We start from the raw sequence: 13,726 nt of genomic DNA, 5'->3' as shown, positions 1-13,726 counted from the left end.
AAGAACATAAAATTAAAAAAAAAAAAGCCATGCCATATGAAAGAAAAAATAACTTATAAGCTACCATATCTTTAAAGTTTACTAGGGGGTTTGTGAACACTAGCACTCTTTAATGAGAACCAACCTGTATCCACAAGATTGCATGCTGGTCATCATGACATTAATTTAATATGCTCAGTGTTCAGTTTATCCTGTTTATGAAGGCGATAATCTGTATGAGTTTTAATTGACTGAAGCAATATGACAATGTCAAAAAATGTATTTTTCACATTTGCTGGAAATGAGGAATATGCTTTCTGAAAAAAAAAGAAATTGTTAGCTGAAGATAGCACAACAAATTTGAAAGGAACAAAGTAATAAACCACCACATTGTTCTAGTTATTCTCTCAGCATTTATTTGAAATGTCAATACTTTCCATGATATAGTTTATACATTAAGCAGTAGGGAATTGTCGTAATTTCACATAATCCAGTACTGAAGTGGCACATTCGAAGCAGCACATTAAACCTCTGAAGGAGTCTGTACAATTTAGATAAATAGAACTCTGAATAACTAAACTAACAGAACTTCTGCAACTGTTACCAAAAGAATGCCAAGAAGCTAGGCACAGCACTGTACACACAAAGTGCAGGAAGGAACACAAGAGAACCAACTAAACATATGGGAAACGTGAAATGTTTTTGCATATACGGCCACATGTCTTTAACTGCTCAACACAAAAAGATAACAAGTTTTATTTAGTCCTCATTGAGGGCAGAATATGCATAAATGATGTTCAAAGAACACATGGGAGATAGAAACAAATGAAGTGAGGGTTATGTTTGGTTGGTTATTGTATTCCTCAGTGAATGATTTTACAAAGGATATCTAGTGCATAAGCAGCATGATTTTGTGCCAAGACATGACAAGAAACAGTTAACAAATGCCAGTTTTATTCCCCATCTTGCCCTCTTACTGGCATTTTGGTGAGCATGCTGAAAGTACCTGAAGGGCAAATTCAGGTGGTTTGTGGTCCAAGGTTTTTACTACAGGAATCCCCATTTTATGATTTACAGTTTACCTCTGGATAGAAATAGGCCTTTTAACAATAATTAAGAATATAAAACTGAGCAGAGAGCAGCAGGACAGACAGTACAGTGGTTCACATTCTGAGAAACCAGATGGTCTACATTTACACTGTCTCTATGAGAACAGCAAGCCAGTTTGGTTGGAGGATACAGTTCTGGTTAGTCAATATTAGACCTGTGTGAATTGCATCATCAGGAAGGGAAAGGTGGAATGGCAAGAACTTTTCCCTCTTTTTACAGAGAACTAAGACTGAAAAGTAATACAGTGGTGATAGGCATTATCTTCCCAATACCACCTTCCATTCCTGCTACTTCACTATGAGTTACTTTGCTTGCCATCATCTTCCCAGCTTCATCTCAGTAATGGCTCTGGTTACCACCAGGCCAATAAACTAATCCACACTGTGCTGCCTCAGAAGATACCACGCATCACCACCACGTAGTATGACAACACGTAAACCAAAGATGCTCAGTGGGAATCGATGACTCTAACCACTGCAGTTTGCACTTGTAAGGTGTAAGAAGCAGCACTTTGAAAGCAGTGGTACTGACACAACTATCTGGGTCAGAGGTGTTGGATCAGCCATCCTAATTAGGTAATGGAACTAGAATATCAACGTAATTGATGGGGAAGAAACCTGACTGGCCATGAAGCATGCCCTCATACCAGTTTTCATCAATCTGGTTAGTGAGGGTAATGACATCACCCTCTTTAAATCCCAGCTCTCCTTCATTTTCTGGTTCAAAGTCATACAGAGCTCTGCAGCAGGGCTGATCCATGTGAGCACCTATGAAGAAGAAACAGAGAGAAACAATTTGCTTAAAAATATCAACAGTTACAGTATCCTTTTTACCACTGCACCTACTACGGATTTTGCTGTTTCTGGTATCACTTACATGCTGATGACAGTTCTTTGACAATTTGGACTGCTATACCTCATTAGAAGCTATCAGCTTTTGGCAGCCTTCAGTTTTCATATATGACTCTGCTAGTAAATGTCTGAAAATCCTAAAAGAACCAAGCTACAGTAAAGTCCATACCTAAAAGCACAGCTATTACCAGTTTGGAATCTAATTTTAATCAGTTTGCAAAACACAAAAAAAAAAAAAAGCAAAAGCCCTAAAGTATTTCCAGCTTTACTGGCACAGAGATGCATTTGTCTGTTTACCTCAGGTAAGTAGTGTAAGGGGTATCTTAAAAAAACAGTGAAGATATAACTGTGTCTTTGTCCTTTATTTGGAAACTTCACTGTAAACCACTGTATATGCTCCTAATCCTCTGAATTTTAATATGAGGTTTCCAAAGACCTTTTCTTCCCATTCCCACAAAATGCTTGCAGAGGCACCAGAACAGATTCAGAGCAAGTTTGAAACTGAAAGCTTTCTAATATGCTAGTTCATGGACAACTGACTATAAACCCTTTAGGACAGGTAATGGATATTATTATAAGTCTTTAGTTAGATTAGATTTTCATGCATTATATGAAATGAATAAATATTCTTCCCGTCCCTCATCTTTCCTACCCTCCCAGAAGTTGCTACAGCTTCAAGCCTACCAAAAGCAAAACTGTTACCGGTCAAAATATTTAGGATATAGCAGGACTGAATTGTAAAGAATCTTATATCCCTACCTGACTTTCCATAGTAAAAGTTCATGCACTTCCAGTGGACAGAATGGACCAACACGTGCCACTCCATCATAATGGCACTTCTAAGAATGTGTATTTCAGCTTTTTCATGTATAACGGATTCAGGATGAGTAAGTTTCAGATTCAAACTTTTTGCCTATTCATTTCAACCACTCACTATGGCTAGAAGGCCCATGCTTGACCTATTTTAGGATAAAAATATTCTGTTTCTATGGATGTCAATAGAGCAAGTTTTTCAAACACCACTTTTAATTTATTAAATTCTGTAGTGAAACTTTCTTTCATTTCTTTACATATCACTCAGAGTGCATTTGCTTTACTTGTTATGAAGACTATTTTGCTGGCATCAATAAGCTTTACTATGCGTGTTTGGTATCCTCATTGCTACCAGCTGAAACTTGGAAAACTTAGCAAATAAACTTTAGTGACCACAGAAGACTGGAGCTTTGAATGAATCAACCCAAACATACACTAAAACTTTTCAAAGAAGATGTTTCTCTGAAACTGATAAACACTTCAAAAGAAAGAACCCCCATTGAAGAAAATGCTAAATACTGCTCTCTGAAGAGGAAAACACAAATGCTGAACATCAGTCTGCACTGTCTTAGCACAGACAATTGTTTATGACTCTACAAAAAAAGAAGTGAAGAAGAAAATTACTGGTGGCATGAGGAGAGCTTTAGCATGCAAGACTCAAGCCATGCTCATGCACAAGGAATCTCCATTGTATCCCCCTCCTCACTAGCATAGTGAGATCACTAAGAGTTTGCAAGATTATGCAAGATAATTTCCAGTTGCAGGTGCCAAATAGAGATACTGTTGCTGCCTGTATCTGGGAGAACATCAAGTATTCACATCAGGATGTGATGGGAAGGAAGGAAATTCTGATTAAAGATGTAGAGAAAAAAATCCAGTCTTGCAAGGTGGAGTGTGCTATTAATTGTCACTGAGGTAAACTGGAATAACTGAGGTCAAGGTCTGGACAGAGGACAGCCCTGACCACAACATCGGATAACAGACCATTACTGTGACAAACAAATAGTAAGGCTTTCTTAGTATGTGCTGATATGAAATAAACACTTCTTTTAACAACTATGCGCAGTCATATAAATATTTACGCTTGTTTGTGCTGCTCCCAACTGGACAAAGAAAATAACTCAGATAGCTTTGTTTTTATTTTTAGTGATTTTTTTACTTTCAGGCTCTTTGTTTTGTAATATCTGGTTTTAAAAAGCAGGATAAGGTTATGGAGGTTTGGGGGGTTCAGGGTTCTGCCTTTTCATGGAAAACTTCCAGTTGCTCCTTCAGTCTTTTAAATGCCTATGTTGTAAATATCTATATTTCAAGGTGAAACTAGTAAGACAGCATGTCTTTGAGCTTCTAGGAGTAAGGAAATTTTTGACCCAAAGACATATTTAAAGCAGTGGATGATCCCTTCCTGTTCTCTTGCTTGGGAATGTGAATACTTTACAAAGAAACAACAGCTCAAACAGCTCTCTCCCATACTATCCTCATTCTTATTTTGCCTCACTATAGAAGAACTCATCTCTAGAAGAAAGCACGGAACTTCTGCATTGTAGCAAAACTTCAGAGAGAGCTGGCTTTTCTTCTCACATTGGTACTGGCATTACCTGATGGTTTGGGTGTGGTGGCATGGGATATTCCTCCATTGTGCTGAGTATTGTCACCAGTTGTGAAATCCAGGCTCATACGGGGTTTGGGTTGGTATTCTCTCCTGGGCTGAGATGATGCCTCTTTTATTCTGCCAAAACATGAAGTTAAATGTCAATAGTTACTTAACAGATGAGGTGCACCAATCTTCTTTATTTCCATGGCTGAAATTTCCATACACCAATCACCCAGACTAAACAAGTTTTGGCATTTGGAGTAATCTTTTGTTTACAACATCAGTTAAAATTACCAAAAAACACCTGATGTGACTATGCCATGAAGTTGTTAGTTTTCCTTTCCTTCTAGGAACTCCGCATTTCATCTGGCTTCCTTTTGTCTAACAATAACAAAGAGCTTCTAATTGAGAACAACTTGTTACGTGATTAGCAATGCTTATAGAAGGGCTGTACAAACACCTCTGCCCCCATTTTTAGCATGATTTTTGCTTCTATCCCTGGCAAGCCCTAACTATTCAGTTGGTTGATGCCAACTCTTGTCATTTTATGAGGAGACTGTGTGGGAATGTCTTGACTTCAGTTGCAGACTTAGTTAATTTATAATTTGGAATACTTGTTTCACAAAAGCACACAACTCTTGTTTCCCTAACTCTCAAAATAAAAATATTATGCGTCATTCATTTCAATTTATTCTTCTAATTGAGATATCTAGAATTTCTAGTTTTCAGATTCCAAGGTGAAAATCCAAGGAATCGATGATGACAGCATCAGAGCAGCTTACGCAGAACACCTGTCACATGTATTTCTAATACCGCATATGGAAGAACACCTGAGTCAAGACCTCCATATTTAAAGCACAAGTTGGTTCCTCTAACCTTCCCTAGATCTGTGCCAGACTTGCTGTTGGTAGCACATTTTGATTTACCTATTGAACAGATCTGCTTCTACCTTTACCACTTTTAGTCCTGATAACAAGAATTTCCTCACCATCCAAAATACTATCATCAGTATTAATCAGTCCCTAGGGACTACTTTCTTCTTCATAAACAAAAACATAAGTATATTAAAAACATAAATTAATGAAGTTGTCAAAACAGACTGAAGTAAAAAGGCTTTGCTGTTTTTCACTCATGAACAGAAGTAATTTTTTCAAAAGAGGAAAGTGTTGAAGAAATACTTAAACAAGTACTACACTTAATACTTCAGTGAAACAAACGTCACTTTTACAGATTATGAACCAGAATGTGACAGTTCTAGTGACTTGCTAAAAATTACCCAAAATCTCAGCATCAGCCATGTTTCTTAAGAAAAGAAACATCTCCAAGGAAACCATTCCTGCTTCCCAGCTGCTCTGTTACAATACTGACCTGAAAACTGCAGCCTCCTTTTTTACTTGATGAAAAAGAGTTTACAAGGAAAAGCCTTTGCTGAACTTTGTTGGGGAATAAAATAATTTTAAATATAGAATGTTAGAATTAATTGTGTGATTGCTTAGAGGTAAGCTAAATTAAAATCAAGTGTGGTTGAATAGTAGCTTGTTTACAGTTTAGCATGAGTAGGCCTTGTTTAAAACTTAGCATAAGTGAATTTTAACTGAAATCCGTTCATTAGCATGGATGGCTGTGCAGAGGAGGTAACAAAGGAGTAAGAGTACAGGACACTCTAATCTACAAGATAAGTGGAACCAAACCCATGACTCAAGGAAAAAGATCTTCAAATCAGGTAGCAGATAATGAACAAAGACCTTCATAAAGATCTGGTTACCCAGGACATGGAGAAGGCTGAGGTACTCAACGACTTTTTTGCCTCAGTCTTCACCACAGAGGGCTCTAGCCACGTCACCCAAGTGGCAGAAGGCAGAAGCAGCGATTGGGTGAATAAAGAACCACCCACTGCAGTGGAAGAGCAGATTTGAGACAATCTAAGGAACCTAGAGGTGCACAAGTCCATGCAACCTGATAAGATGCATCTGCAGGTCCTGATGGAACCGGCGGATGAAGTTCCTAAACGACTATCCATCATCTTTGAGACGCCCTGGCAGTCTGGTGAGGTCCCCACTGACTGGAAAAGGGGAAACAGAACTCCTATTTTTAAAAAGGGAAATAAGGAAGACTTGGGGAATTACAGGCCAGTCAGTCTCTCCTCTGTGCCTGGCAAGATCATGGAGCAGATCCTCCTAGAAACCATGCTAAGGCACATGGAAAATAAGGAGGTGATTCATGACAGCCAACATAGCTTCACTAAAGGCAGATTGTGCCTGACCCAAATGATGGCCTTCTATGACAGGGTTACAACAGCAGCAGATAATGGATGAGCAACTGACATCATCTACCTGGACTTGTGCAAAACATTTGACACAGTCCTGCATGACATCCTTGTCTCTAAACTGGAGAGACATGTACTTGACGAACAGACCACTTCGTGGACAAGGAATTGGCTGGATGGCTGCACTCAAAGAGTTATGGTCAACAGCTCGATGTCCAAGCAGAGACCAGTGACGAGCGGCATTCCTCAGGGGTCAGTATTGGGACTAGCATTGTTTAACATCTTTGTCGGCAACATGGACAGTGGGACTGAGCATACCCTCAGCAAGTCTGACGACAACACCAAGCTGTGTGGTGCAACTGACACACTGGAGGGAAGGGATGTCCTCTAGAGTGACGATGACAGACTTGAGAAGTGGGCCTCATGAAGTTCGACAAGGCCAAGTGCAAGGTCCTGCACATGGGTTGGGGCAATTCCAAGCACAAATACAGGCTGGGCAAAAAATGGATCAAAAGCAGCCCTGAAGAGAAGGACTTGGAAGTGCTGGTGGATGAGAAGCTCAACAGGAGCCGGCAATGTGCGCTGGCAGTCCAGAAAGCCAACCATATCCTTGGGCTGCATCCAAAGAAGCATGGCCAGCAGGTTGAGGGAGGTGATTCTCCCCCTCTATTCTGCTCTGGTGACACCCCACCTGGAGTACTGCATCCAGCTCTGGAGCCTCCAACATAAGAAGGACATAAATTTGTTGGAGTGAGTCCAGAGGAAGCCACGAAGATGATCAGAGGGCTGGAGGACCTCTCCTATGAGGACACGGTGTGAGAGCTGGGGCTGTTCAGCCTGGAGAAGAGAAGGCTCCAGGAAGCCTTACAGTGGCCTTTCAGTACCTAAAGGGGGCCTATAAGAAAGACGGGGACAAATTCTTTAGCAGGGCCTGTTGTGATAGGATGAGAGGTAGTGGTTTTAAAATAGAAGGAGGTAGATTCAGACTGGACATAAGGAAAAAAATTTTTACAATGAGAGTGGTGGAACACCAGCACTGTTTGCCCAGAGAGGTGGTAGATGCCCCATCCCTGGAAACATTCAAGGCCAGGTTGGACGGGGCTCTGAGGAACCTGATCTAGCTGGAGATGTCCCTGCTCCTTGCAGGAGTGTTGGACTAGATGATCTTCAAAGGTCCCTTTCAACCCAAACTATTCTATGATTCTCTGATTCTATAACTGAAGGCCCAAGCCAGGAGACAAGGAAATCAGCAACCAGCTGTAAACTATGAAGATAAGGAAATGGCCTGTCTAGAGATGACAAAGGGACTCTATGAGGACTGAGAAGACTCCAGCCTTGAAATACTATTCGACTGTCACATGGACAATTAGATTTACTTCAGCTGATGTGTAATAGCAGTCTGATGCAAGGTTCTCGAAAAGCTAAAATTATTTAGAGCTGAAACTTAAAGCAAAGATAGTGACTGCTTAGCAGAAGTTTCAAAAGGGCAAAAGATTATCTGAATTGATACAGGAAGAGAGATGAGTTTCAGAGAGGTATGTTCCCTTTATGGCATAACCTCCAGACTAAAGAACAACCCACCTGCTCCTGAGGGTTTCTTAATGTCTCTGTAAAGTAAGTGAATCGCGGTATTCATTTGGAAGTGCTGAAAATCATTCTGTTAGCTGTTTAGGGGGTACTGCAAACTGTATCCAGAAACAGCCTGCTGGGCATCCTACCCACCAAAACAAGTGCTGCTCCTAATTGCAAAGAAATTTTATTACTTAGAACTGGATGAGGCTTACAGACTTTGTGTTCTGAGAAAAATAAACACTGACAGACCCAGTAGTACCAGAAACTAGATCTAATGACATCAGAAAACAGCAAAGAATCATGTGCAATTAAAAAGCTGCCTTCACACAGTATGTAAACATTACCTGCTTTTGGGAATTACGTCCAGCTTTTAGGAAGAGTCTTCCAGCACCATGTAGACTAAAGAAATCTTTCTTATACACTAAGTTTCCTTGAAGAAGGACATGTGTGTGGAAATCTGATGAACTTTTACAAACATTATCTTCCTCATTTCAAGGGGGAACAATCTGTTTCATGTTGGTAGAAACAAAAATTCTAAACTAAAAATTCTAAAATTCTATTAAAAAGATATTGTATCAATTCTGAGATAGCAGTCACAGCTACAGAAAAGGGGATGGAAGAAATAAACTCAACTGAGCCTTCTATCAAGTTTGATCTGATAATAAAGCAAGAAAAAAAGGAGTATTTAATAAGGTGGCAAATGATGAGTGTCTCACTACCTGGCTCAGGAAGATCTTCAGGCAGATGAGACTGTAACAAGCTACTTTTTTTTTCAATAGCAATCATTAAGATCATCTCTGAGAAAGATTACTTTGTGAATACATGCAGGAATGGTAAGGAATCCAAAGTTGTAAGTCCTGAACACTTGCTTTCAGTCAAATGACATTTAACAGCTTTACTGAGCTGAGATGCTTTCCTGAACCCAGCCCTCATTCAGTCATACTCAGAAGTACATGCATCTCCAAAACATATAAACCTCAGCTTCCAATTACCTAATGACATGGCCCTCGTCTTCATAAACACACAATTACCAAGTTGCAAAAGTACTGCATTCTACTCATAGGTTTTCTGCCCATGACTAAAACAAAAAAAAACCCAATTCAACAAATTTACAAAAAGTGCATTACCTGTCTTCCAGCTTAGAAGTAACTCGCTGTAGGATCTGTGTGGCCTGCTTGTGGTACTCCAGCTGGGCTTGTACGAGAGCAGAAAGCTGGCTCACCTGCTCAATCTGAGGATTGATATTAAAAAGTCAGATCTTAATCAAGTACTAACAGCTCAGCAATAGTGAGTAAAGACCACCGTCACACTGACACTACAAAGACAGTTTTACTTACATCTCTAAAAGCTTGATTCATCATTGTAGTTTGTAAATAATTACATATCAGTCTTTATTCATTACCATGTGTGGTTATGATCTGATCTGGAATGGTAACTGCAACTCTTCTCCACTGATCATCTCCATGGCTGATTTGCATGAACAGCAGCCTACAGACCTACCCCATTCAGCACACACTAGGAACGTAAAAATGAGATTGTAATCAGAGCATAAGAGACCTTCTTCGTCCCTGCCTCTGGGGCACAAAACCATCGGAACTATGCTTATGTTTCTGTTGTATTCTGGCCTGTGAAGCAGACCAAACCAGGAAGATACTACACACTCTTGGCTGCAGAATATTTGTAGTGCAGGCAGAGAGCATTCTACTTAATGAGGGAAAAATAATCCAAAATTCTTGTGTGGGCAATGCAGTTGCTAGCAGCTTGCATAACACACAATGCCACAATGGTGTAATGCAGACCAGCCCTATCTGGCCACATGGGGTTGAAGGTTACTACAAGGATTAAAACTACAAACTTGTTACATTTCTTTCATTTCAACACAGCTGTATTTAATTTCTAATAAGCAAATATTTTCAGGTTTGTTATGCCCCCTCTACAGCAATTCAGTAACAAAATGAAGAATTCAATTAGGTGTGTATTTAAACTTCCTTTGACCACATATTCTTTAAGACAGCTTCAGCTGAAATGTTTTTTTTTCTCCAAAAGAGACACATTTTTTTTCTTACTTGATTTTATAGTTTCAAATAAAAGATTAAAAAGCCTAATAGATGCTCAACTCTAAACCAGTCTGTAAGCAAAAAAAAAATATGCTGCAGAGTCAGATTTGAGCAGTTACATTAACTTTGACTTTCATATTCAGTATGTCTCTGATTACAGCAGAGACAATGGGGTTATGAGTTCATCATCTCTGATCTTTACCAGTCCTCCCGGTAGCCCACACACTTGAGCAAAAGCCTTGGCTCAAACTCTAAGTAAACAAACAGCTAAGTAAAAGTCATGACTTACATTCACATAATTCTAAGGAGGATGATATTTTGCTTTTATAAGTAACACTATGCACTTAGGAAGCACAACAATGCTACAGAGGATTTATGTTCTTTAGCTCAGTTACCTATAAAATTAGTCCTACATCTGCATGCTGTACATTACTATAGCTTCTGCACCTCTCACTGAGTCCATCAAGGAGGTAAATTCTTCCCCATTGTACAGTGACAGGAATCTGTGGTATCATGGATTTAATAAGGCTTTACAGTTTTAGACTACTTTAGACTGCCCTCACTGCTGAACCAGTATCTTTCTCATTTTAAGATTCAGCTCAAATATTAACAAGGGATATCTCACATCCATCTCCAGAAGGTTGAACATGCTTGACTCAGCAATTTCTTTTGATTCATCAAATTTCTCAAGAGCTTGACGAAGTTCTTCATCAGGGAGCTTGCCCTGTCTTTTCTTTTTGTAATCAAAATCCAGGCGTCGACCCTCCATTTTCTTTAAGTGATGCTAAAAAAAAAAGCACAAATGCAAGCACAGAATAAAGGATGTTCCCTAACTCTCCTTATACTGCATTGTAATCAGGTAGCCCATGTACATTCACAAGCATGTGCAACAGCACATGGTGCTGTACACCAACCCTTCCCCAGAAGGGAGAAATACAGAACAATGAAGAAGATGGTTTTACATATCATGTAAGAAGCCTTGGTGCACTGCTGTCTAAATGACAGACGTTCAACATTAAAAAAGGCCATGTAGAATGGATAAGTGCAATTAACCTGTCTAAAAGTTATGTGAGTTTCTAGCTTTTTAACCCTGCAGAATTACCTCAACACTATGTTTTTTTCCATAGATGTTTAAGAGAAAACTCTGCTAAAAGCACAAGTTAGTATATTTTTGCTTGTGTAACAGTTCTCATAAAAAAGCAACAGAAAATACTTTAATCATTTCCATCAGACACCAAAGGATCTTGATGTTATCTTTTATTAAAAATTTTATAGTTTATTAACTGATGTAACATTCATGTCAATATGTTTAGCAGCTGCCACATCAAGCTCGCCAAAAGCTACCAGCGTGAGCTTGAATACTTAGGTGTTTACTTTCCCTCAGAAAAGTCAATTTGTCATCTATTATAACATTTATAACTTTGTCAACTTTGTAAAGTGTATCAAAGTGACTAAGACATCTTTCTTTCACATACATTTAAAAATATCAAAGCCTTACTGAGCTCAGAAGAAATTACCTATACAGATAAGCATTTGCTGAATTGGGAGGCACTTTTACTTCCAATTATACAATTAGGTTTTCTCTGCAGAAGTATGTGAGCAAACAGATTCTTCTCTTTAAATGCGTTCTGGTTCTTGGTTTACAAGTTACATAATTCATGTAAGCAAACAGTGTTTGTGTTCAAAATTCCTAAGAAAGTTTTGGGCACAGTCTTCATACAGACAAAACTGTAGTGCCAGTCTAGAGGCAACTATCACAATGACCTCAGATGTCATACACTAGAAAACTGAATGTAAACATGTGCTCATCTGTTTAATGAAATAAGCTTTCAGATTGTAGGATTAGAGTACTGTGTTCATGCCTGCATATGCTTGATGATGCTGCCATCAACAAATGTTAGAATTTTCATCTTCCCTTTTCTAAACCATTAACAAGACAGAATTGAAAAGTAAAACTCAAGCCAAAAGAGACTAAAATCAGATCATCTGCAAACCTGAAAGCCCATTTTAAACTACATGACTAACATAAATTTTGAACATATAGACAGTCTGCACATTTGGCATTATTAAAATGCCACATTGAGGGCAATACCTGTATTTCTCTCAGATCTTTGTCATGGAGATTCTGAAGTGGGTCAATGAAGTTTTGTTTCACTTCCATGTCTAAAGAATCCTTGACCTCAGAAAGCTCCTTCATAGCTTCTCCCACATCTGCAAGTGCTGGTCCTGAAATAAAAGTTGTCCAGTTATTTCAAAATAACTTAGTTCTAAATCACTGTAGAATGAAACTTGAGTCACAGAAATTTCAGTTAACATTTCATTTTAAGCCTCAAATTTAGGAAAGAAACACAGTATGACGCACTATGTGAAAGGGCAACACGGATTTTACACTTCTGCAGCCCCCAGTTTATGCCTTGTAACATAGCTGAGCTTGAGGACCCACGCTGCAAGAAGACAGACTCCTCCACACTGCTCATCGTCCTTTCATTCCTCAGTCTGGTGTAACAAACATGCTAGAAAAGAATCATCTGTATTTGCTCCAGTGTTGCCGTCAGCAAACACTAGGCTGAATATGAAAATAGCTCTAACGCAAGTCTACATCTCCCTGTTTGTATCAGTGAGACTGATGACAATATCAAATGTGAAAATTCTTAACAATTTCACAGAATTTTCTTTTAGAAATATTTTTTATGAGATTTTATGAGCTGTCTTCTGCAATTTCCTACAAGATTAACTTGAGGGCCACAAAAATTACCACTCTGGTTTACCTTCTCTGCATACAAACAAAACCAAGAAGCTCAAAAAGACCCTCCTGGTTAGAAATGTAGGTTGGTGCAAAAAAAAAAAAAACACTTCAAAAGAATACAAAGGGTCTGAAAAACTAAAAATGTGAGAAATCAGAGGGAGCTTTGTCTCCCAAGCAGGAGATGCCAGCAATGCACTGCAAAACTAGAGAGCCTGCCAACTGGGATGAAGAGTAACAAACAGCCATAACAGCTGCTATTAGTTAAGAATGTGAAAATAATTGCCATATCTATTCTGCTGTGTGCTACTGCAATAATCAGGAAATATACAGCAATTTGCACAATGTAAATTCTATTAGTTCTTAATTTTCCCTTTAAAAATGTGTTTGAAATTTAGCAAATGAGAGGCACCCAATTAAACAAACAATTCCATAGTCTTTAGCAGAAATCAGCTGAAATCTGCCAAGCTAACGAGTAAAACATATAAAAAAACAAGAAAGTACCTTTTCCACTGCAAATGTCTTTATGCCAGGAACGACATTTTATAAAGATTCAAATAGGAAATAGCATTTTCACAGTCCTATTTGTGGTCCTGTGTGTTGCCATATAAAAACGGCCACAGAGTAGCCCACACAAATAGGACAAAGATATAAAGGATCCTGTCATGAATGTCATCTCTTTTAGTTAGACCTCTACTGCTGAAGAACACAATGTTAAGTCTCAGTTTTTCTTTGCTGGGGACA

The 13,726-nt window shown here is 38.8% G+C and overlaps 1 protein-coding gene across 1 annotated transcript in view; it reads right to left on the bottom strand.

Moving 5' to 3' along the window:
* Positions 1-369: 369 nt before the first annotated feature.
* The window catches only part of SH3GL2 (SH3 domain containing GRB2 like 2, endophilin A1), a 102,356-nt gene continuing 88,999 nt past the window's right edge, over positions 370-13,726 (bottom strand). The window contains exons 5-9 of the mRNA XM_086770376.1: positions 12,332-12,465; positions 10,865-11,023; positions 9,310-9,413; positions 4,349-4,479; positions 370-1,856 (exon numbers count right to left, since the gene is read on the bottom strand). Of these exons, the coding sequence (XP_086626502.1) occupies positions 1,657-1,856; positions 4,349-4,479; positions 9,310-9,413; positions 10,865-11,023; positions 12,332-12,465 (728 nt within the window). The 3' untranslated portion in view covers positions 370-1,656. The remainder of the gene's footprint in view (positions 1,857-4,348; positions 4,480-9,309; positions 9,414-10,864; positions 11,024-12,331; positions 12,466-13,726) is intronic.

This window comes from Chlamydotis macqueenii, chromosome Z, assembly GCF_036417535.1.
Source record: "Chlamydotis macqueenii isolate bChlMac1 chromosome Z, bChlMac1.mat, whole genome shotgun sequence".
In the NCBI taxonomy this organism is placed as follows: domain Eukaryota; kingdom Metazoa; phylum Chordata; class Aves; order Otidiformes; family Otididae; genus Chlamydotis; species Chlamydotis macqueenii.
The sequence above is the reverse complement of the archived record's forward strand: the minus strand, read 5'-3'. Positions and strand labels throughout refer to the sequence as shown.